Below are 21,991 nucleotides of genomic sequence, written 5' to 3'. Positions count from 1 at the left end.
TGTGCATGGATGAGGGCTGGCCTTTGGCCTCGAGTTGCCTTCCCCACTTTCTCCAAGTCCAAGCTGACAATTTGTAAATCCTGAAATCTCAGACATTATGGGAATTTGCAAACATCCTAACAGGTCCAGGGAATCTTCCATAGGTGCACTGTTTTAAATGGTCTTGCTCTGAGCTTTTATACTTTTCATTCTCTTTGAGTACTTAGGAGACCCCAGCCCTGTGTATACCCAGGCCATCACTGTTGGGGTAAAAGATAAAGGTTAGAAGCTGTTCATATGGTACTTATGACAGCAAGAGCTTGGAGGAAGATGTACGAATGAGGGAGCAGGTGTGTGCAGATGAAGCAAATGATCGCTCTCAAAGTACGTTTAAGATATCAATGTTTGGCTTCGGTCAGCAGAGAATTCCGGCCTGTCCACAAGAGGAAGAGTGGGCTCCAGTGACCTCCCATCGAAGGTCAACCTTGGACAAAGCAGAATGAAGCTTGTCTTTACCTGAATTACTGAGATAGTCCTCACAGTGCTGGGTTTCCTTCATTTTGTGGAACGTGTAACAGGCAGTGTTTGTGGCTGTCAGACCAGAATGTCGTGTCTGCCAGCAGCTGGTGTGCCCAAGGCCACAGCCAGTTTCACATCAAGACCTAAAGGTTAATTCTGTTAAAAAATCACCCAGGTGAGGTTTTCAGGTGCAAATTTATGCACAGACATGCCACACTTCATGGATTACTAATTCTGTGGTTCGTGGGAACCCTAAAAAATCAGGGCCCTCAAAGTGCCATGAATATGCTTATGGAGGACGGAGTGTCACACGTGGCAGGAGGAACTCAGACTTGCTGGAATCGCAGCCACCTCCGAAACTCCGACCACACCCTGCAGGCCTCAGCCTCATCTTCCACGGCTGCCAGTCCAGGGCCCCAGCTCTGACAGCACCCGTGGTGTCCTCTGCTAGGGGCGACATGCTTTTCAGATGTGGCTTCACATAAGCAGAGCCTGCCCTGGAGAAAAATAAGGCTACACTAGACCGCAAGCTCCCTGAATGCAGGACTGTGTCTCTTCATCTTTGAAGGGTGAGGTGGCAATGAGCATCTCCACGCTCATCTCTCCCACAGGGCCGTGCCTGTAACCTATGTTCAGAACTACTTACTGAGTGTGGAGTGAATGGGTGCTTTCACCCTGCCCCTGGAGTCCTGCCTCTGTTTGTGTTTATTCCACCATCCTACACACTGTCAACTTCAGAGGTATACAACCAGCGCCCACGAGGTGCCCGACACCGTCCCAGTCAGGCGGGCAATTCCAGTTGGACCCTCCCTCCTATGGTGCCCCGTCCACTGAATCCTGGCCCGGGGGCATCCTAACGAGCATTCTACAGGCTCCCAGGCTTCTGGGGGGTCAGAAATACTGCAGATCAGCGAAATCACGTCAACAACGTTTTTGTAAGTGATCTCAAGACAGAATTGGCTCCTGTGAAATTACCTAAATCCATTTAAAAAGTAATGTTCGTGTTCTTTTTTTTTTTTTTAAGGAAACTAAAGGTTGGGACTGTTTTTTGTTTTCCCCAGGAAAACCTCTTTTTTGTGATGGAGTATCTCAACGGAGGAGACTTAATGTACCACATCCAAAGCTGCCACAAGTTTGACCTTTCCAGAGCAACGTAAGAGCCCTTTGAAGGGTTTGGGGGTTTCCATGGCTTCAGCAGTCGCCCTGTCCCCGCAGTGCCCACAGAGTGCGCCCTCCCTGCGCTGTTTGTGTTTCCGCCCCCAGCACGCCTCACTCCCCGGGGGCAAGGGAACCCTGAGAATGATCACACAGGGCGATCGTGTTCCCGGTTTGTGAATCTCACATTCTTACCGGTTTCGTTTAATTTCTCTGTGTTTTGAAATCGACTCTTTAGTTTCTCAAAGAGATGCCCCATGCCTCAGGCTCCTCAACACCTGAGCGTGGAAGAAAACGTTTACCCTTTCAAAAGAGACCAGTGAAGTGGGGCACAGATCTTACAGGTGGTCACCGGATGAGGCTTCAGCCGTGGCCTTTCGTGGGAAGGGCGGTGCGAAGCCATAAAGCATGTGGCTCCGGAGCATGAGAATCAGGAAACCGGGAGGGGCCCTTAGTCTGAGAATAAATCTTCACCCTCTTGGGCCACTCGAAACACAGACGAAATGGAGCAGGCTGCGTGTTCTCAGGCGCCACTACCGCTGAGGACCTGCAGCCTCTCGCCCCACCCCCGGCCTTTGCAGCCCCTCTTTCCTGAGAGGTAAAACCACTATGCCGGTCAGCAACAAACCAGAAAAAAATGGTGCCAGTAGGCCCATTTAAACATGCTGTGTGCACACGGCTTTATTTTTCAGTAGCCTTTCACTGGCCCCCAATGACCACTTGGAGTGGTTGAGTTAGAGCTGGGCGGAAAGACGGCTTGCTCCCCAGCCTCTGCAGGAACCGTGCTGCAGGGGCCGGTCTGTGAAGTCCAGTGGGGCACACGCCGCCGATCTCGTGGCCTCCAGGAACCATCAGCGAACTGCCCAGAGATAATCCTATAGGGTAGCCACAGCCGAGAAACCCGCGGGCATTTTTCTGCTAGAAAGGTTTCACTCCCTCCAACCCCCTTTCCAGCTGCGCAAGGCATGCTGACCGCCAGACACAGGCGTGTCCTCAGGGCCTCCCAGGGCGCGCGCGAACCTCACTTCGGGGAGTTCTCCTTCATCCCTAGCTTTAATCCCCCCAGTGCTAGTGCACATTCATTTCCTTTCCGTCTGTCCCGAAGATGGAGAGCCCCGTAGCCCCTCCCATCTTCTCATATCCCTCCCCCGCCCCCTTAGGGCTGCGCTTCTTGCACATGAACAAGTCATTCTATTTGAAACGGCCCTGAGCACAGGTCCAGGGGCTGCAAAGCAGAGCCTAAAATAAAAGGGAAAACTATTTACTACTAAACTACTATACTATATATATATATATTATTATACTATGCCATTACATTTAATGTCTGCATATGTTTTACTAGGAAAAAAAGTGACAGTTTGATCTCTGTAGTTTACAATATAAAAATGAGCACTAGCTGCAGGCAGGCCTAACTCCGAACACCAGCTCTGCTTCATCTCATCTTCTTTCTGTTAGTCTGAAAGAAAACTGTGTGTGTACACAGAGGGACTGTGCACGTACAAAGCTGAGTGTGTACCTTCAGCACTGGACTGTGCAGAGCACTCACTGGACAAAACGGGGGGTTGATTTTGCTCTGTCCATGCACTCATGGTGAACCCTGCCTTTCCTTCCTTCCCTCAGGTTTTATGCCGCTGAAATCATTCTTGGTCTGCAGTTCCTTCATTCCAAAGGCATTGTCTACAGGTACAGTCTTCCTTTGACACCACATTCCCTGGTCTGGTTCACATGACCTTGCACTTCAGGGCCATGGAAAGGCCAGAGTGCCTTTGTGTCTCACCCAGGCTTCCTGCCCATAGTGATAACACAGATGATGATTTAATCATAAACAAGTGAGAAATTCCAGTCCCCAAAGCAATAAGGTTCTGATCATATTCTGGTCTGCACTCCAGTCCTTACTCGCATGCATCCTCTCACCTCCATGGTTCTGATGCCCTTCCAACACTCGGCTTGCTCTTTGACGCGGTGTTGCTTTCTCAGTTATGTCTCTCACACGTCTTGTCTTTGCCTGTATTTCTTTTGGGCCACCTAGAAATGTTGGTTGAATGTTCTCCTTCGGTGGGGGAGGGGCACGGTGAGGAGCTCTCCCTTGAACACCCAAACACACCGACAGACGCGAGCCCACACGCTGTACATGTGCACAGAACACCACACGTGGCCTCTTTTGTGACTGGATGTCTGTCCGAAACCTCTCCATTGTACGCCATCCTTTCACTCCTCAGATGAAAGCTATTGTACCTCAATCTCCTTCTTTTCTCAAAACATGGTTACTGACATTTATTTAACACCCAAATCTTCAAGAGCTTGGTAGTCTGGTTTCTGACTCGCTGCAGAAGGAGGGGAGAAAGTACACATAAAAGAAAGGAGCTAGAGGGGAGGCTGGCCCTTCTGCTGGAGGCCAAGACAGCAACGCAGAGAGAAGGGACAGTTGAGAGCCCGACATAAAGGGAGGGTGCAAGACAACAGAGGGGACGCAGGGGAGGGGATCGCATGCTCTCCTGGGGCGGACACTCACAGTCATGACCCGGAGTCATGGACAAGGTGAAGTGATGTCCAGCAACTCTACTAACCCAGCCCCGAAACTGTCCGCCGCCAGGATGGTTACCACCCGGCTGCGGTGCTCACGGAGGAAGCGGACAATTCACTGGGAACAGCTCCCTGGTTCCCTGGGGTGCAGCCAGGCGAGGGCTGCCCGATTCTGACTGATGAGAGCACCTCTCAAATGGCAATACCATGTTAGCAAAACTGGAATTATTAAGGTGACACTTTGCTTTGCTTTGCTTTTGTTTTTCAGGGACCTGAAGCTAGATAATATCCTGTTAGACAAAGATGGACATATCAAGATCGCAGACTTCGGCATGTGCAAGGAGAACATGTTAGGAGATGCCAAGACAAACACTTTCTGTGGGACCCCTGACTACATCGCCCCCGAGGTAGGGATGTGCAGCGCCCCTCCCCAGCCCAGCACGCCCTGGGGCAAGCACCACTGCTCCTTCTTCCTGAAAATCAGATTTTAAGTATTTTGGATCAGGATTTGAATCTGCTTTGCTGAGTATTTCATAAGTGGGGCTGCACATAGGGGCTGCTGTTACTGCTTTTACGGGGATGGTACTCATGCTAATTAGGGCATCTCTCTAAGTGGTGAGTGGCCTTTCCATCATGGTTCCTCCCCTCTCCTCGCCATCCCCCCTGCCCCCCCCCCACCTTAAGAGACCTTCATTTGGTCAGACCCAGCAGGAAAAACAACAGGGAAGAACCAGGTGGGCACCGAACAGGACCATAAGTCACCACCTGAGTAAGTCCGTAAGGGTCCTTTGGACCAGGGTCCTTGGGGCCAGGAAAACCTGCCCTGCGGTTTCTAAGCTGCCTCTGTGCGAGGGTGGAGAGGCTGCTGAGCACGCTGATGTAGTCCCTCTTCTGCAAACTGAGGACACTTGTATCACGTGTGCCTGCAAGCCTGAGATGAGAGAACCTAGGAAAGTTTAAAAAGGGGGATATCGCTCTCATGTTCTGAGCCCCAAGAAGAACAGCATTTGCTCAGAGGCATCCATCCAACCACCCCGCGCCACCGCCCCCCGCCCCTCCGCACCCCATGTTACAGTTACCCCAGCTGCCATCGAGGCAGCTGGGACACCCTGACCAGGCACCCTTCCCATGGCATAACAGTTGTCATCGTTGCTATTTTGTCTTTGAAACTCCCTGCACTACTAGGCGATTGCTCTAAAATCAGGGGCTGTTTCTTATCCCCTCTTTAATAACTTCGTGTTTTGAAATAATTATAGATTCACAAGAAGTTGCAGAAATCATACAGAAATGTCACTCACATACACCCTCCACCTAGTTTGTCCCAGTGGTTATTTCTGTGGCACAGTCAAAACCAGGAAATGGCTATTGGTACGAGGTGTGTTGAGTTCCACACCACTTTGTCACATACATCGATCAGTGTCATCTCACTTACTTCCTATCCAAGTGCAGGGCTTGGCCCGCTAAGGCCTGGTTCCTGACAGGCCATGGCCCGGGGGTTGGGGGCCCCTGCCCGAAAGGAATCCCTCTGCCTCAGTCCCCCTGACTTCTCCAATTCCTTCCCATCCTCTTTGCTGACACCTCACTCCAGCCCCCAGCCTCTCTTGTCTGCACCCCAGTGACACCCTTTGACCTGCTTCCCTCTCCATCACCATCCAACTGCCAGTCCCTCTTTATATATTTTCAAGTGCGTGTGTGTGTGTGTGTGATTCTGGTCTAATTACAGTCCTGATGTGGTGGTGTGGTTTATTCTGTCTGTCCTTGGTTAAAGACTTCTCTCCAGCTAATGCTCAGTTGGTTATTCAGGATGATTTTTCTGTAATTCCACGGTAATTCCAGTTTGGTCCTGGGAGGAGGTTAATGTAGCTTCTCCCTATTCTGCCAGCATCTTGGACCTCCTTATATTTCCACACATTCTGAGCTGCTCTCTCATTTGTTAAAAAAGCATCCTCAGTATATACACACTTACTTTATATATGAGCCTCATCTGTTTTTGCCAATATAATACATGTTATAAAGCATGCATAAAGAGGAGAATAATCAGGTTGAACTGAAGATGAAATAGTGTTAAATAACTGTTGTTATGTTTATTAATAGTACATATTTATGGTTCATTAAAATAATGAGATTAAATAACCAAAGACCAGGCTTCAGAGCATAATTTTTAACACACTAACCACAAGACCTTCAGGTAACCTCCCAAGTCCAGCCACTTCCCTTGTTGGCTGTAACAGAACCTACTTCAGAGGTTTTTGTAAATAAAACACATACTGCCTGGAAAACCCTATCAGCAAGCATTTGCAGACATTCTGTTTTAGCAGTATGTAATTGAGGATAAATTTCCTTTTTTTCTTCCTCCTAACTCAAGGCTAAAATTCTTTATTAACATCACCTAGGCTTAGATGACTTAATTACCGCCACAGCTGTCTCCTGTCCTCCAAATTCCTTTGCATTTTCCTGCCAAATGAAGTTGTTTACACATCAAGAGGCGATGCACCATCAGTTTCTGGTTGCTTTGGGCTCCCCCTTGTGGCATATCCCGGGAACTGCGTGCGAACTGGGCCCCACTCGAGGCAAATTTCTGAACTGATTGTGCATGTGTGCACAGCTTTATTTTCTTTATCATTCTCCCTGGGTCTTTCAGATTATTCCTTAGGGCAAACTTTATTTCTTTTCTAAACTTTAAGGTGAACTTTAGCTTTCAAATATTGGGTTAGGCTATTAGATAGCATTTTTTATCCCAGAAATGAGCAGCAGATTGAAAAATTCTGTTTGCAACTTGATATTTAGTTTCACAAATGGGCACTAGTTAATCAAGACAAATATTTATCATATAACATGCAGTCATTTCCATTCGGCAAAGCAGTTCGTCTTTCCTGCTTTTTACTTGATCCTCACAACACAATAAGGGACTGAGGCAGAAGCAGAACCTGCAGAGTTTTGTGTGGCCTTCACGACTGTTTTGTTGCTGCTTGTTTAGCAAGTCTTATGTTGGAGACGCTTTCACAGTAAGCCTGAGCCTCACTCCGAGCCTGGCTTCTCTCCCAAGGACAGGCCTGAGGCGAGGCAGGGGCCAGAGATGGCTGCTGTGCCCCTTACCCTACTGCATCAAAAACTTCAGCGGCATCGGGACACACGGCTTTCCTGGAAAACACTGAAATGTCTAGAACTGTCATGTCACTCCTCTCTCCTAAGGCCACCAGTGCTGCAGTTCTACTGTTCATGCCAAAGGCCCCTCCAAAGGGAAATTGCATTTCAGATCCTCATCCACATGATACGTGATACAGCCACGTGACTTCTGTGTGTTTGTGTGTGTGAAAGCAGCAGGGTGAAAACGACCCCAGGAGGGTCAAGTCTGACTTTTTTAATTAGTACTTTGATATTATTATTCCATCTCCATTTTGTTTGGGGAAATAAAGCAGCTTGCTCTCAAATCATCCTGGCAGCGGCAGTCATGAAAGACAAGGATTTTCTCTTCTCCATTTAAAAAATTCTGTTCCTGCCACATACTGATTTTAACTGTGGTAAAATATATACACTGTAAAACACACCAGCTTAACCGTTTTTAAGAGTACAATCAGTAGTGGTAAGTACATTCGCATTGCTGTGCAACCAATCTCCTGAACTTTTTCTTCTTGCCCAGCTGAAACTCTACACTCATTCAACAACAGCTCCTGATTTCCCCAGCCCCTAGAAACCATCATTCCATTTTCTGTCTTTCTGAAATTCACTCCTCTAGGTACCGCAGGTAAATGGAAGCATTCAGCATTTGTGTTCTTGTTACAGGCTTAGTTCACTTAGCACAGCATCCTCAAGGTTCACCCAGGCTGTATCATGTCAGGATTTCTTTTCTTTTTAAAGCTGAGTAATATTCTACTTTATATACAGACCATACTGTTTACCCATTCATGCACTGATGGATCCTATGTATGGAGTTTTTTTAAAGATTTCACTTATTTCTTTTTAGAGAGAGGGGAAGGAAGGAAAAAGAGATGAGAGAGAGAAACATCAATTGGTTGCCTCTCGCAGGCCACCAACCAGGGAGCTGGCCCACAACCCAGGCATGTGCTCTGACCAGCAACCTTTTGGTTTGTGAGCTGATGCCCAACCCACTGAGCCACACTGGCCAGGGCCCTGTGTACTGTTTTAGAGAAGGTTACTACTGCAGGGTTTGTTGGGATGAAAAGCACTGAGCTTAGTGACATGACATTCTCTGTGAGCCAACATTAGAAAGGAAGTCACTGAATGGCCCAGGTACAAAGCCTGTTGTGCCAGAAAGTGGATTGGTAAAAGGACAGAAATCTTTTTAAAAACTAGGTGGGATTCCAGACTTTAAAATAAATCTACCTTCCTTAGGAATAGACCACACTGGTTCTACTCAAAACCTTGGTGTGTTAGCCTGTCTCATGGCACAGTCACAAGGTTTGAGTCTGAGAGTATTAAACCAGTGAGGATTTAAGGAATGGACTTTTCAGACGCCCTCGCTGGATGCTTGATTACCTACAGAAGCTTTGCAAAGACTCAGGACAGTAGAAGTGCAACACCGGGTTTGGTTTAGTTGGTCACCTCGGAGACACTGGGGAGCCAGGATAGACACCAGCTTTCTTAGGGTCTGAACCTACTGCCCAAGCCCTCACATCACCGATGGGAAATGAAGGCTAACAGTACACACAGTGATGTTGTTTCGTTTAAGGCACAGACGGCAAACACAAGGCCCGCAGGCTGAAGCCAGCCTTCCACCTTGTTTCTACCTGGCGGCAGCGCTGGGCTCTCACGTAACTGTTAAGGAGGAGCAGTCACACTTACACGGTCCTAAAATGACATTCAGCCCTTTGACGGCAACCGTGAGGCTGATGTGGCCCCCCGTGAAAAGGAGTTTGACATCCCTGGTTTAAGGCCAGAGGAAAAGTAGAAATAGAAACTCAAACATGTTTCCTCAGTTTCAGCATTGCTCACTTGTTGCATCCAGTCTTTAGCTTCTCAAAAGTTTCCATTTTCAGTGCAGTCTTTGTTAAAACCACACGCTGCTGTCATCGCCATCGATTATTTACTGAGAGGCCTCGGAAAAGCCTGTGCAAGGTTTTCACTCACTGACCTCATTTTTATTAATTACGTCTCTGCCTTTTGGTCACACAGATCTTGCTGGGTCAGAAATACAACCATTCTGTCGACTGGTGGTCCTTTGGCGTTCTCCTCTATGAAATGCTAATTGGTCAGTCACCTTTTCACGGGCAAGATGAAGAAGAGCTCTTCCACTCCATCCGCATGGACAGCCCCTTCTACCCACGATGGCTTGAGAAGGAGGCCAAGGACCTTTTAGTGAAGGTAAGAAGGGAAGCCAAGGAGACTTGATCGGGTCAGCATTAGGTTTTCTGACCAGTGTTGCCGTTCACTTCTGAGCTCCATGTATACATGGTAAAGTGATCATTGTACTGAACTGAACTGAAGTGGAATGCTCACCATCTCTGCCTTAACTGAGGCACCAGTGTGATGAACTTTAGTAGCGATAAGCCTTTGTGTGCGTCATTTACAAAAGAACCAGTTCCACAACTCTGGGATGCTCCACTTTGAGATATAATTAATCCATTGAACAAGCACAATCTGTGGCTTAAACCTCAACTTTTTGTTTCCCCATAGTGCCTATTAAATCTGTTCCGTCCAGTTCATCTCCCCTGCTCCTGGCTGCAAACCTGGACAGGATGCATGACTTTTCTGCTCATTCTTGAGTAAAAAACAAACCACTTGTCACTCTTAAGTCATAAAACACCACCTCAGTTGATAAATTAAAACTGCTCAGTCCAAGATATAAGTCATCACATCACTATTAACTCTGAAGCAAACACTTCTTCTCCCTTCCCCTTGGCCAAGTTCATGGCTGACTGTGCCAACCTTTGGAGAAGGGAGTATGGTCATCCTGTGTGTGTGTCTTTGTTCACTTCCTCTCCATACCAAGAGTTTCTATTTCAGACCATACCAGGTTAAAAGCAGGAAGAGGATGGAGGGATAATAAGGAGAAAGAATTGTTCATACATGGCTGGGTGGCTTCATGCTCTTTCAGTTTGGCAGGTTATTAAAGCCAAGACTTTGGTATGGCATTTTAGTGGAACCTTTGAAAATCCCTATCACTGGGGACATTTTTGGCTGAGGCCCTGGAGATACACTGCTCCGTGCATTTCCCAGCCCGCTCCCACACCAGCCCCTAATCCAGCAGCACTCCATCCCTCCGGGACTCGGGGCCTCTCACTGCTGGCTGCCTGCTGAGCAGAGTCTCTCTGGCAGACCAACACTCCTGCCACTTCCTCTGTCTGGGTCCACTGGAGTATTCATGCACTTTTCACCCTAAAACTCAAAAAGTGCAGGCTGTCGCCATCTCAGCAGCAATCTGCAGAATGTAGCATCAACGCAGGGGTCAGACGCCTGTCTGAGATGGCCCAGGATCCATTAAGAATCAGTGTGCAGTGCTACAGATGCCAACTTGGCTCTGAGAACCACTGGCCATGAACCTGGAGCTCCTGGGGGCAAACCGATGTGGAGACAGGGAGGCACTGACAGCCATCATTACAGACTTGGACTGTAGACAGAGTCCCAGTTTACCTTTTCTGAGGATGCAGGATTCCATCTACAGCACAGGTGGCAAACACAAGGCCTGGGGACTGAATCCCGCCTGCACCTTGTTTTATCTGGCCTGCTACCTTGTTTCTACCTGGCGGCAGCGCTGAGCTCTCACTTAACTGTTAAGGAGCAGTTTCATTTATACAGTCCTAAAATTACATTCGGCCCTTTGAAGGCAACCGTGGGGCTGATGTGGCCTCCAGTGGAAATGAGTTTGACACCCCTGATCTACAGTGTCTAACTGTAACCATTCGTAAAAACTGAAAATAAATCATGGTAATACAACATGCTAATTACATGTCATAATAATAACCACCTACATTTACTGAGCCATCCCAAAAACTGTCTGGATCAGAAGGGCCCTTCCAATGTGAGGCTAACAAATCTAAAAGAAGTGGACCAAGCTCTGGCTGCTGTGGTTTGGTGAATTGAGCTCTGGCCTGTGAACTGAAAGGTCCCAGGTTCGATTCCCAGTCCGGGCATATGCCTGAGTTGCGGGCCACATCCCCAGCTGGGGACTTGCATGAGGTAGCTGACTGATGTTTCTGTCCTGTTCCTCCATCCCTTCCCTACTGTCTAAAAATGAAGAAATAAAAACCTTTTTTAAAAAAGAAGTGGACCAAGAATATAGGTGTTTTGAACAAAACGGTGTTATGATTTCTGGCATCTCAGATCTCAGCTAGCTAAAAAAAAAAATCATTTAGGGAAATAAATTTTAGCCTTCCTCTTCCTATACTGAAAAGGAAAATAAGATAAACTCTTTCAACATTAGTTGAAAGTGAGTTTTAAATGTAAACTTATAAGAAGATCATCAGGCAAAGTCTACTTTTTCTCACAAGGAACTGCCGGGAATTAAACTTTAAGGGCAAACGCTTCTACCTCACACACAGCTGACAGCTCGTCTGGGTTATTTGAAATGTTGGGGCCACTCCGGGCTCTCCCTGAGGAACAAGACGTGGAACCTGAAGTGCCGACGAAGCCCCCAGGGAGCCCCCCCCCCACGACCGGGTGCGGGGTTTAGGAGTCTGAGCCGCCGGACTCAGCCTTTGCTTTTCCTGACTGTGATCCCAGCAGCAATAAACTTAGAAAGCTCCCCAAATGATGGATTAAATTCACTTTTCATGACTGAACAAAACACGTATAAATGAAAGCTAATTTAAAAATTAACCAATTTAAAGAAGGTAATAATAGTAAAAATAAAAGCAGGATGACAGTGTAAACAATTTTCCTTACATAAAGGCAAGGTCAAGCATTATTACAGTTGCCACATTTATTTTACACTCGACTTTTTGAAGCACTTAACGTGAGGTGTGTTAGTCGGTTGGCTGACATAAGGAAACACTGCAAACTGGGTGCTTAAACAGCAAAACATCACATACTCACTCACAGTGCTGGGGGCTGCAAGGCCAAGATCAAGGTCCAGAAGGGTTGGTCTCTAGGGAAGATTTTCTTCCTGGCTTGCAGCCTGCCTTCTCACTAGGTCCTGAAATAGCGGAGCAGGTTCCGCTGTTTCCTCTTAAAAGAACACTAATCCTATCAGGGGAGGCCCCACCCTGATGACCTCATTTAAATTCGATTACTTGCCTATTCTAAGTACTCCCACTGGTAGTTAGGGCTTCAGCAAACAAATTGGGAGTGGACACAATTTAATCCACAGCTCAAGGACTGAAATGAGGCCTGAGCCAAAACAAACAAACAAACAAATAAATAATAACAGCAGAAAAGGGAAGCAAGAAAAAGGCTTGTGGGCTGTCTCGAGACCCTGGAGCTACAGCTGCAGCCCACCGTCACCCGCTGATGCTGCCCAAAGCCGACAGCTGTGCTCCCCAACGCCAGCTCCACCTGGGGCCTGGGAGCGCCCTCAGCCAGCAGTGAGGGTGAAGGAGTAACTGGGGCCACGTGGAGTTAAGCAGAAGTTAAGCCCTTGGAAAGATGCTGAGAGCAATGGTTTCAAAGGCGAGAAAGACTAGGTAGGAGGACAGAATTACTTCTGGCTGGAGGAGAAAAGATGAAAGATGAAAAGTCACGTATATGAAATACTACTTGGAGATCAAAAGGAACGAACTACTATTGATATGCAGGATAACTCCCATGGGTCTCAAGGGCATTGTGCTGACTGTATGAGTCCAGGCCTGTACATCCTTGAAAGGATGACACTATGGAGATGGAATCAGATTCCTGTTGCCAGGGTTAGAGATAATGGTGGCAGGGGACGGACTATTAAGGGCTATCCCAAGGGAAATCTTTGGCAGGACAGTTCTGTGTCCTGTTTGTTGTGGTTACCAGTTCAACACGTGATAAAATGACATAGAACCAAACATACTGCACCATATTGTGCAGTTTCCCTCCCAGTGCTGGTATTGTACTGTGATCGTGTAAGATGTAAGCATTAGGGGAAACTAGGTGAAGTGTGTACAGACATCTCTGCCAGATATTTTAACATCCTGTGAACCTATATGTATATGTGTGTTCCACAGAATTTATAGGTTGAAGCCCTAATCCTTCACTATGATGGTTATCAGCCCTGGCTGGTGTGGCTCAGTGGATTGAGTGCCAGCCTGTGAACCAAAGAGTCACCAGTTCAATTCCCAGTCAGGGCACATGCCTGGGATGTGGGCCAGGTCCCCAGTAGGGGGCACTCGAGAGGCAACCACACATTGATATTTCTCTCCCTCTCTTTCTCCCTCCCTTCCTTCTCTCTAAAAATAAATAAAAATTTTAAAATCTAAAAAAATGGTAAAGATAGTAAATTTCAAAATAAATTAATGAAAATAAATTAAAATTATGATGGTTATCAGAGGTAAGAAGGCCTCTGGTAGGTAGTTAGGTGTAGATGATGTAATGGGGGTGGGGCCTGCAGAATGCTATTAATGCCCTTATAGGAGGAGGAAAAGAGATCTCTCCCTCCAAGTGTGTGCACCGAGGAAAGGCCATGTGATCATGAAGTAAGAAGGTGGCCATCTACGAGCCAAGATACCAGAAAATGACTATGCTGGCACCTTGATCTTGAAATTCCAGCTTCCAGGACTATGAGAAATGAATGTCCATTGTTTAAGCCACCCCATCTGTGACATTTTGTTATAGCAGCCTAGGAACACTAGCACATCATAATTATTTCAAAATAAAAATTTATAAACAAAAGAAAAGGTAAGGTTAAATGCCAGCAAATATAAAAAAAAAACTTCTGCAGAGTTTTAATAGTAGGAAAAAGATTTGTTGCTAAAGTAGAAAATAAATGTGGTTAAAGAGCAGAAGCCAAGACAATTAAGGATAAAGAAGGGGAGAAAAAGGACTAGTTGATGTAAGAGGTTTTAAATCCAGGGGTGTCCAACCCGCGGCCCATGGGCCGCATGCAGCCCAGGATGGCTATGAATGCAACCCAGCCCAAAATCATAAATTTACTTAAAACATTATGAGAATTTTTGAGTGATTACATGTCACAGTGTATTTAATGTGTCACCCAAGACCACTCTTCTCCTTCCAGTGTGGCCCAGAGACACTGAAAGGTTGGACACCCCTGTCAGAGTTTGCTGTCCCACACGACTTAATAAAAATCCCAAGCCTTTGCTCCACGGAGGGAAAGTAGCTCTCACCCTTGTTTTACAACCAGGCTGACAAAAGTTAGTTTCCATCATGCAATTTTCTCACCGTAACTCTGGCTTCTAGTTTCATCTATGCCCCTCATTCGCTCTATAACTTTTATCCAACAGCCTCTATATCCTTGAGCTCCTTTTTTGTACAAATCAAAAGTAACATTTCTGAGAAACTTCCTCTGGAGAATTATACCTAATGTTGTGAAACCCAGGAGTAACGGGTCTTCTAGAAAAGCTGAATGAAGCAGCATGTAATGGCATCTGTCACAGCAGCGGTGTCAGTACCAGACTCTTCACTTTAGCCCTCAGAGCACATGGATGCGTGTAGCGCACTGAACCGGCTGCCTGTCCAGAGAGGCTGCCCTCCGTCAGGAATTACAGCTGGGATGCTGCAGTGCAGTTGACTGTTACCAGAGAAGTGCCTCTTTCTTCCCCATTTATTCATCCAGGATGCAGTCCATTTGTTTGGAAAATGATGGAAAACTAATGATCTCAAACAGAAATGCCTCTCCCCTTCATAGAAAGATACATCTGTGGAGGGGATGGAGAGAGAAGATTCCAGTGACAGGGGCTAAGCTCTGGGGGCCATGCTCAGAAGCCCGGCACTGCTTTCTTGTCTAGGCAGTTGAATAAATTTAAACAAACTCCAGCAACATCCTGACCACTTATGTAAGCAGTGTGCTGTTTCCTGTAAATGTAAACCACCTTTCTGACAGCTTTTATGAACAAAAGCAAGTCTGTCTTCATGACCGTTTATTGCCTCGGTGCGAATTCCCTGCCTCGGACCCAAGGACCTTCCATGAGGTCACCAGTCATCTTCAGGACTGGAGAGGAAGAAGGAGTCTGGAAACTGGATGTTGTATTAGATTCTCATTATACATGTTATCTTTTAAAATACTTATTTATTTTTTTAATTTCATGGGTACATATAACAGGCTCATAAGGTTCTTCGTCATGATTCTCTGGATACAAATGCCACATGTTACTAGAAAACTCTAATGGAAAACCTAGTATGGACACACTTGGCCTCTGGCAGTTACTTCCAGCTTAATTCACTGAAGCATTTAATTATAACAGCATGAGCTAGTTTGGGGGGCCCATTCTTGAGGCACTTACATCTTCTCTCTAGTCTTGTTTCATCAAAATGTCCATAAGAAGTGGAGTTCAATAATTTATTATGATCATTTCCAGGCAAGAGATAAGGGGCAAGTCACTTATTCCCTCTGCTCCTAAAAAATCAATCTGCCTTGCCATCTGGTAACTCATACCGGTGTTTGAGTCTAGAGAAGAATGTGTTTGACTGTGAACCTTGTGCCTTTTGTACATGCTGTTCTACATGCTGCAAACAAGAGGCTAACAGAACATGAGGACTGGAGACATGTAATCTACAAATACACAAATGGGAAGACAGCTCATTCAATTACTCAATAAGCATTTATTGACCATCTACTTTGTGCGTGGCACTATGCTAGACTCTGTGAGAAAGAGAAACATAAATGTTTGTGTCTGTCCTCCAGAGCTTACCCCCTAGTGGGAAAAACAGTCATATATATGTCTGCGTGTGTACACATATGGACAACCCCACATTCTATGGAGCGCAGAGGACTATCCAACACCAGGAGTAAGAGCAGGCTGTTTAAACTCATGCCCTGTCGCTGGCTCGACCTGTGATCCTGGGCAACCTTCTTAGCTATTGTGAGCTTCGGCTTCCTCAACTGACAACTGAGATAATATCTGGTTTTAGAATCTTGTTTTTAAAATCAGGATGATATAGCTAAGGCATCTAGCCAATGTTTGACTCTAATCAACCCGATGACAATGAATATGACTTGAAGAGAAGGGAGAGCTCCCTTGGCGTCCAGGTGATCACAGAAAGCTTCGCAAAGGAGACAGGTGGTAGCCAAACCCTGGAAGGCGTGTCAGGATCTCATGGTGAAGAGAAGGAAATGGGAATGGAATGTGAGGAAAGGCACCTTCTTGCAAAATGGAAATGCCACTAGCACAGGACAGAGGTAGAAAAGGCAGGTGGCATATTCCAAGAGTGGACATGTCTGGACAAGAGCAGAGAGTGTCACAGTGAGAACTGAAGGACATGTGCTGGCACGCAGCTACAGGGAGCCTGGAATGCCCACTGTGGGGCAACCACCCAGGGGGCTCAGAGGCCGTCGGACTCACAGGAGTGTAGGTCGCCTTGCCTCACCCTGCATTTTACTAGGAAGGAAACAGACTCAGAAAACTTGCTCGAGGCCATGTGGGTAGCAAGCCTCTTAGATGACAGACTCACATTATTTCCACTGCTCAGTGGTTTTCTAATGAGATGCTTTGGAACTCCAAGTTCCCACTGCCAGGGCTCAGCAGCCATCCTACGGCAAGGGGAGAGGAAGTTAGGACCGTGCCCATGGCTGACCACTTGCATATGCTGGGGCGGTTGCGTGAAGCATTTCACTTAGACTTCTGAAAAGATTCTCCTAATTAAAAAGAAAGAAAGAGATCTCCACTTTGTTCCAGCATATTGTTTGTTTTTTTTTTCTTTTTGGTAAAGCAGAGCCTTTGAAGCTTTTCAGGTAGTAAGACAACCTAAGTAGAGCCATGTTTTAAAACACAGAGACTGGTTATTCTTACAAGAAATAAAAGCAAGAGAGCCCTGCAATTTATGTGAAAATGGAGGTCAAGTTCTGCCAGAACCTCCTGGAAAATACTGCATTTCACCATGGGTTCTGTCCAAGACCCACAGCCTCCTTAGGATACCCTCCAACTAGCAGTTATTTATAAATAAACACCTAGCTGATGTAAGAGAGAGGGGTGACTATTCCAGACACTCAGGGACCTGCGACTTGTCTACATTTCAAGTTTGGACTCTCTGGTTCCTTAATGCCTTTGACATGTTTTATTTAAGTTTGATGAGTTTCCAGGTTTCCTTCCTGTCCTGGCCGATGTTTGTTTTGACCTCCTGGGGGAAAGTAACAGGAGAGGGGACAGAGGAAGATATCGATGTAACAGGTCAGAGACGGCGAAAGATGAATGAGTGCTCGTCCAGCAGAACCGCAGGATTCAAGAGTGATTCTCAATAATGTCTCGCCTTCCCCACAGCTGACTGTCAGGAACGAGTTTACATGACACCCGTACAGTGAGACTGTAACCCTAAGAGGACAGCCTTGTAAGAAATCAAACTCAATTAATGGGCAATCAGCCAAACAATAAAAAGTCACTTACTCTATGTCTATGAGGTTTTACAGACCGGGAATTAACGCACACGTGTGTGCGTGTCTGTGTCTGTGTGTGCTATTATTTCATTTAACCCTCAGAATGTCCCCAGGAAGAGGACACTTCACTCACTTTGCAGGTAAGGAAACTAACTTACGTGTCACTTGCCAGAGGTCCTATAAATAACCCAGGGCCAAGCCAATTTCAAACCAGGTGTATACGACTCAGAAAACAGAATTTCTAGGGAGTGATGAAGCAAAATCTCAGACTCCAGAACATTCAGAAAGTTTGTTTGAGGGAGAGTGTAGCCACCAGTTTGACTTGAGTCAACAGTTGGTAATGGTAAGTAAAAAACTAAGGTTAGAAAGGCAAGTGGCAAAAAGCCACTTTCTTTGTGGAGTCAAATGCATGAGACTCACACACTGAGGAATTCGGCCTCCATCTGAGGTGAACTGGCTCCTCCCCAGAGAAGTGACTGCTGCCTTTCTGCTTCTTTCCAGCTCTTTGTGAGGGAACCTGAAAAGAGGCTGGGAGTGAGGGGTGACATCCGCCAGCACCCTTTGTTTCGGGAGATCAATTGGGAAGAGCTTGAAAGAAAGGAGATTGACCCACCGTTCAGGCCTAAAGTGGTAAGGAGACAGCCGGGGACAGGGACATTGCTTCCAGCCATTCTCCTATCCCCACGCTGCCTGCCTGTCCCCTGGAGGAGGGGACGGGTCTGGCTCTCAGTTGTGCTGCTATGTGTATAAGGATGACTTCTGATAATCGTAGAAAGCTGAATTGTACACCACACCGAGCAAATTTATGAATGAGTGTTTGTTTTTACATTCTCTCTCTTTGTCATGGGCACCAAATGGACCCGGTGGCTTGAGGAGAGTTTGTCCCAATCAGTGTTGTCTTGGAAGTCAGTCCAAGGTGATTAGTAATAAAATTAACGTGGGTGGAGGAGCCAGTGGTGGAGAAGGATGTTGATAAAAGAACAGGAATATATATAATCTGCAAAACCCCACCCTTCTGCTCCCACCCTGCACTGACATCCCCCACACCCCATCCCCACCATCGGCCCTTCATTCCCTGGAACCTAACAGAACAGAGTTTGAATTTGGGCTCGACACTTTTCCAAATGTTATCAGTCCTGCTTCATGTAAACTATTAGCTAAAAACATTAGATCCTATTTGCGTGTTTACAATAAAATTCGTTTGTATGAATTTAATTATACTATTGATAAATCGATGAGTAAGGGCCTTCGAGATGTTCAACAAAAACCATATGTGATCACCTGTAAGTATTCAGTTTAGTTTATCTGCAAACACCAACTCTGTCATACACAGGTTATAGCCTCAATAACAAAAGTAAAATAAAGATAATTAATGACTTCAGTGGCTGATTTTCTTCCCTTTTTTTACCCCCCTTAAACTCTGATCAAGAAATCACCATATGACTGCAGCAATTTCGACAAGGAATTCCTAAACGAGAAACCCCGGCTGTCCTTCGCCGACAGAGCGCTGATCAACAGCATGGACCAGAACATGTTCAGAAACTTTTCCTTCATTAACCCAGGGATGGAGAAGCTGATATCCTGAACCCCCTCTCCAGACACACGAAGGAATCTGCCTTCTGTCTGTGAACTGGTTCAGGTGATACAACTTGGGTTCCTTTTCAACTTGGAAAAGAAAGAAACACTCAACGACCAAGGCTGAGGCCTTTTGGCTCCTCACTGACTGTATCTGCAGCAGAAACCAACACAACTTCACTACTGACAGCACCTCTGGTTTCTCTCGTCATCTTTCACAGCCACTCTTGAAGTTAGTCATTACTAACCATAGTTATTTACTTGAAACATGGTTCTTCGCACTGTGAAAGATTTGAAAACTTAATTGTGCTCTAACTTATGGCTCTACACTTGTGCTCCAACTGCTGATCAATGAAATATTTGACTAGAGGAGCAAAGTGAGAACTTCTCAAGACTGAAACAGCATGTTGCCTGGTGTAGTAATGGATTTCATTCAGCTACGGACGAGTAACCACTAACCCCTTCTATTCTGTGTATATCTGTGGAAGTGTAAATGGTGGTTGGGGGAGCCCTGCATACGTTTTTATGGGAATCCTTCAAATAAACATAGCTAGTGACTTGAGATTTACAAATCCATTCATTCTGATTAGCCATAGGATTCACAGGAAAGAGGGAAATGGAGAGTGGGAAGAGCTCCTGCCGCTGATACGGAAGGTTTTAGTACTCTACTTTGTAAAGTAGGTTTTAATACCCACCTACTCTGTGGATCTTGTCAACATAGGTAATAAATTTAGAGTCCAACAAAGATAGAATCATGGTACTCCTGCCAACAAAACCTTTCCATCAATCCATTCTCAGATGATTTCAGTACAGTGGCAGCCACTCATTACCATCCTCACATTTATTATAACAAGAAAGGAAATTAAGTGCGTAATTCTTCTAAAAGAAAAAAAAACAATCCCTTGTACCTTACTGGTAAATCTATGACTTGTAAGTCTCTCTTTAAGCATCATTAAAGATAAAAGACCCATGCATGCTAATTGTAGCAGTCAATCTTGTTTAATTAGAATTCTAGCTATACATTTTTAAGTATCTGTGCTGTTTGTATATTTTGATAAAGTGTTGTGACTTAACGACAAAGAAGTGGACATGTAAACATGGAATAAAAAAAGAAAGAATGATGCCTCTTAGTAGTTTAATTCCCTACTTGTCCACCTAAACACTTGGTTCTGTCATGGTTATCAAAATGTACCTAGCATTGAGTTGATGTTTTAAATTTGGGGAATCAGTAAAAATCTCAAAGTGGGTGAAAAACTCAGATAACCCTTAAGTCATGGATATCCTATTTCTCTTTCCCTTTTCCACAAGATTTCTTGAAGGGGTGGTCAACACATATTGCCTCTCCTTCTCCGACACCCAAGTTTAGCTCTGCCTTTCAGCCTCTCTCTCCTGCCACTGCTTCCTTAAAGAATTACGTTCTTGGCAGCCCTTATGGAATGTTCTAGGTTCTCATCTACCTTTCTACAGCTTTTTATACCAGAAAATCCCTGTCTTCGATCTCAGCCCCTAGGACACTCTGACCCAATACCTTCCTCTTTCAACCCTGCCACCTCTGATTACCCCCTTGGCAGGCCCCCTTTTCTCCTTCTGCCCCAAATCACTTCCAACACCCCCTCCCCTCCTTGCCTTCACTTACCCTTGGTTCTCTCCTTCCACCTCCTGTCTTAAGGTTCACTCAGTCCAGTGCATCTCAAATCCACATCTCCAGTTCTAACCTCTCTGCCAGGCTTCCAACAAGCTCCATGAACTATGCTATGTTCTTATGATCTTTACCTCTTGTGTATTTCCTATTCCTGTTAATGACACCATCATGGGCCCTGTCATCCAGGCTCAGAACCTCAGAGTCATCACTGACTGGGAGACTATCCCCTCTCTCATTTTTTTAATGTAATCGTTATGATTCTGCTTCTGCAATCTCCAAGACACATACTTATCTCTACTTTCCTTCCTGCTGATCATGCCTGGATCAATCTTTCCATCCAAAGTCTCTCTCTCTCTGTTTTGATTAATATGTACAACCTATATTATAAACTTTTAGGTAAAACTAACTTTTTCCTCTACCCTCTTATATCAAGTGCCTGCAGGCCTGCAAATTAAACTGACAGAAGACAGGCCAGCAAGAGAAGAGTGATTCATTCACACCTGCGGTGCACACACACCTGGGAGTGCGCAGTGACGGCCCCTGGAAGGGCTGGTTAGAGCTGGGGGTGGACATACCTAACTGAGCATGAAAAAGGGGAAGGAGAGAAAAGGCTTCGATGAGAAGAACAAATAGGTTTCTTAAGGAAAGATAAATGAGTTTCAGGAGAACAACCAGGAGGTAAAGTTTGTGATGATGTTTCAGTGACCCTGCCATTTTATCCTCTTTGGGGCTGTAACACTCCCCCAGAGACAGGAAGTGGGTTTACTCCGGGTCTCACTCCTAGGAACAGACCCACCCCCTAGAAGGCATTTATGTTGCTCCTCATTTCGCCGAAGATTTTGCTTTTAGTCAGATAAGAAAAGCTTCAAGAAGGCCTCTTTTGTACCTGTTGAATCTTAAATGTCTTTAGCTTAAAATAATCTTTATTATTTTAATGCAAAAATATTATCTTCACAAACCAAAGGTTTTATCCCGTCACACTCATGTTCAAAACCCTGTGTAATCTTCACTGGCTAGAGCCCATTCAAGACCACCCATTCGGTCCCAGACAACCTCTCTTCCTTTTCCTCTCATGTCTCCCTTTCACTCACCCGTGCTCCTAGAAATCCGCTTTCCCTAGCATTGCCTGTCCATACCCATCGCTGCCCACCTCCAGGCCTCCCTAATGCTAGTCTGCCTGCCTTGAATGCCCC

The 21,991-nt window shown here is 45.9% G+C and overlaps 1 protein-coding gene across 1 annotated transcript in view; it reads left to right on the top strand.

Annotated features, from left to right (window-relative positions):
- PRKCQ (protein kinase C theta) overlaps positions 1-20,308 on the top strand; it is a 71,730-nt gene extending 51,422 nt beyond the window's left edge. Inside the window, 6 exon segments of the mRNA XM_053665792.1 lie at positions 1,560-1,651; positions 3,274-3,336; positions 4,445-4,583; positions 9,310-9,498; positions 18,083-18,211; positions 19,011-20,308. Coding sequence (XP_053521767.1) covers positions 1,560-1,651; positions 3,274-3,336; positions 4,445-4,583; positions 9,310-9,498; positions 18,083-18,211; positions 19,011-19,166 — 768 coding nt within the window. The 3' untranslated portion in view covers positions 19,167-20,308.
- The last annotated feature ends 1,683 nt before the right edge of the window (positions 20,309-21,991 follow it).

This window comes from Artibeus jamaicensis, unplaced genomic scaffold (assembly GCF_021234435.1).
Source record: "Artibeus jamaicensis isolate MK-2021 breed Jamaican fruit bat unplaced genomic scaffold, CSHL_Jam_final contig_426, whole genome shotgun sequence".
NCBI classification, from domain to species: domain Eukaryota; kingdom Metazoa; phylum Chordata; class Mammalia; order Chiroptera; family Phyllostomidae; genus Artibeus; species Artibeus jamaicensis.
This window is presented reverse-complemented; position numbering and strand designations above follow the sequence as displayed.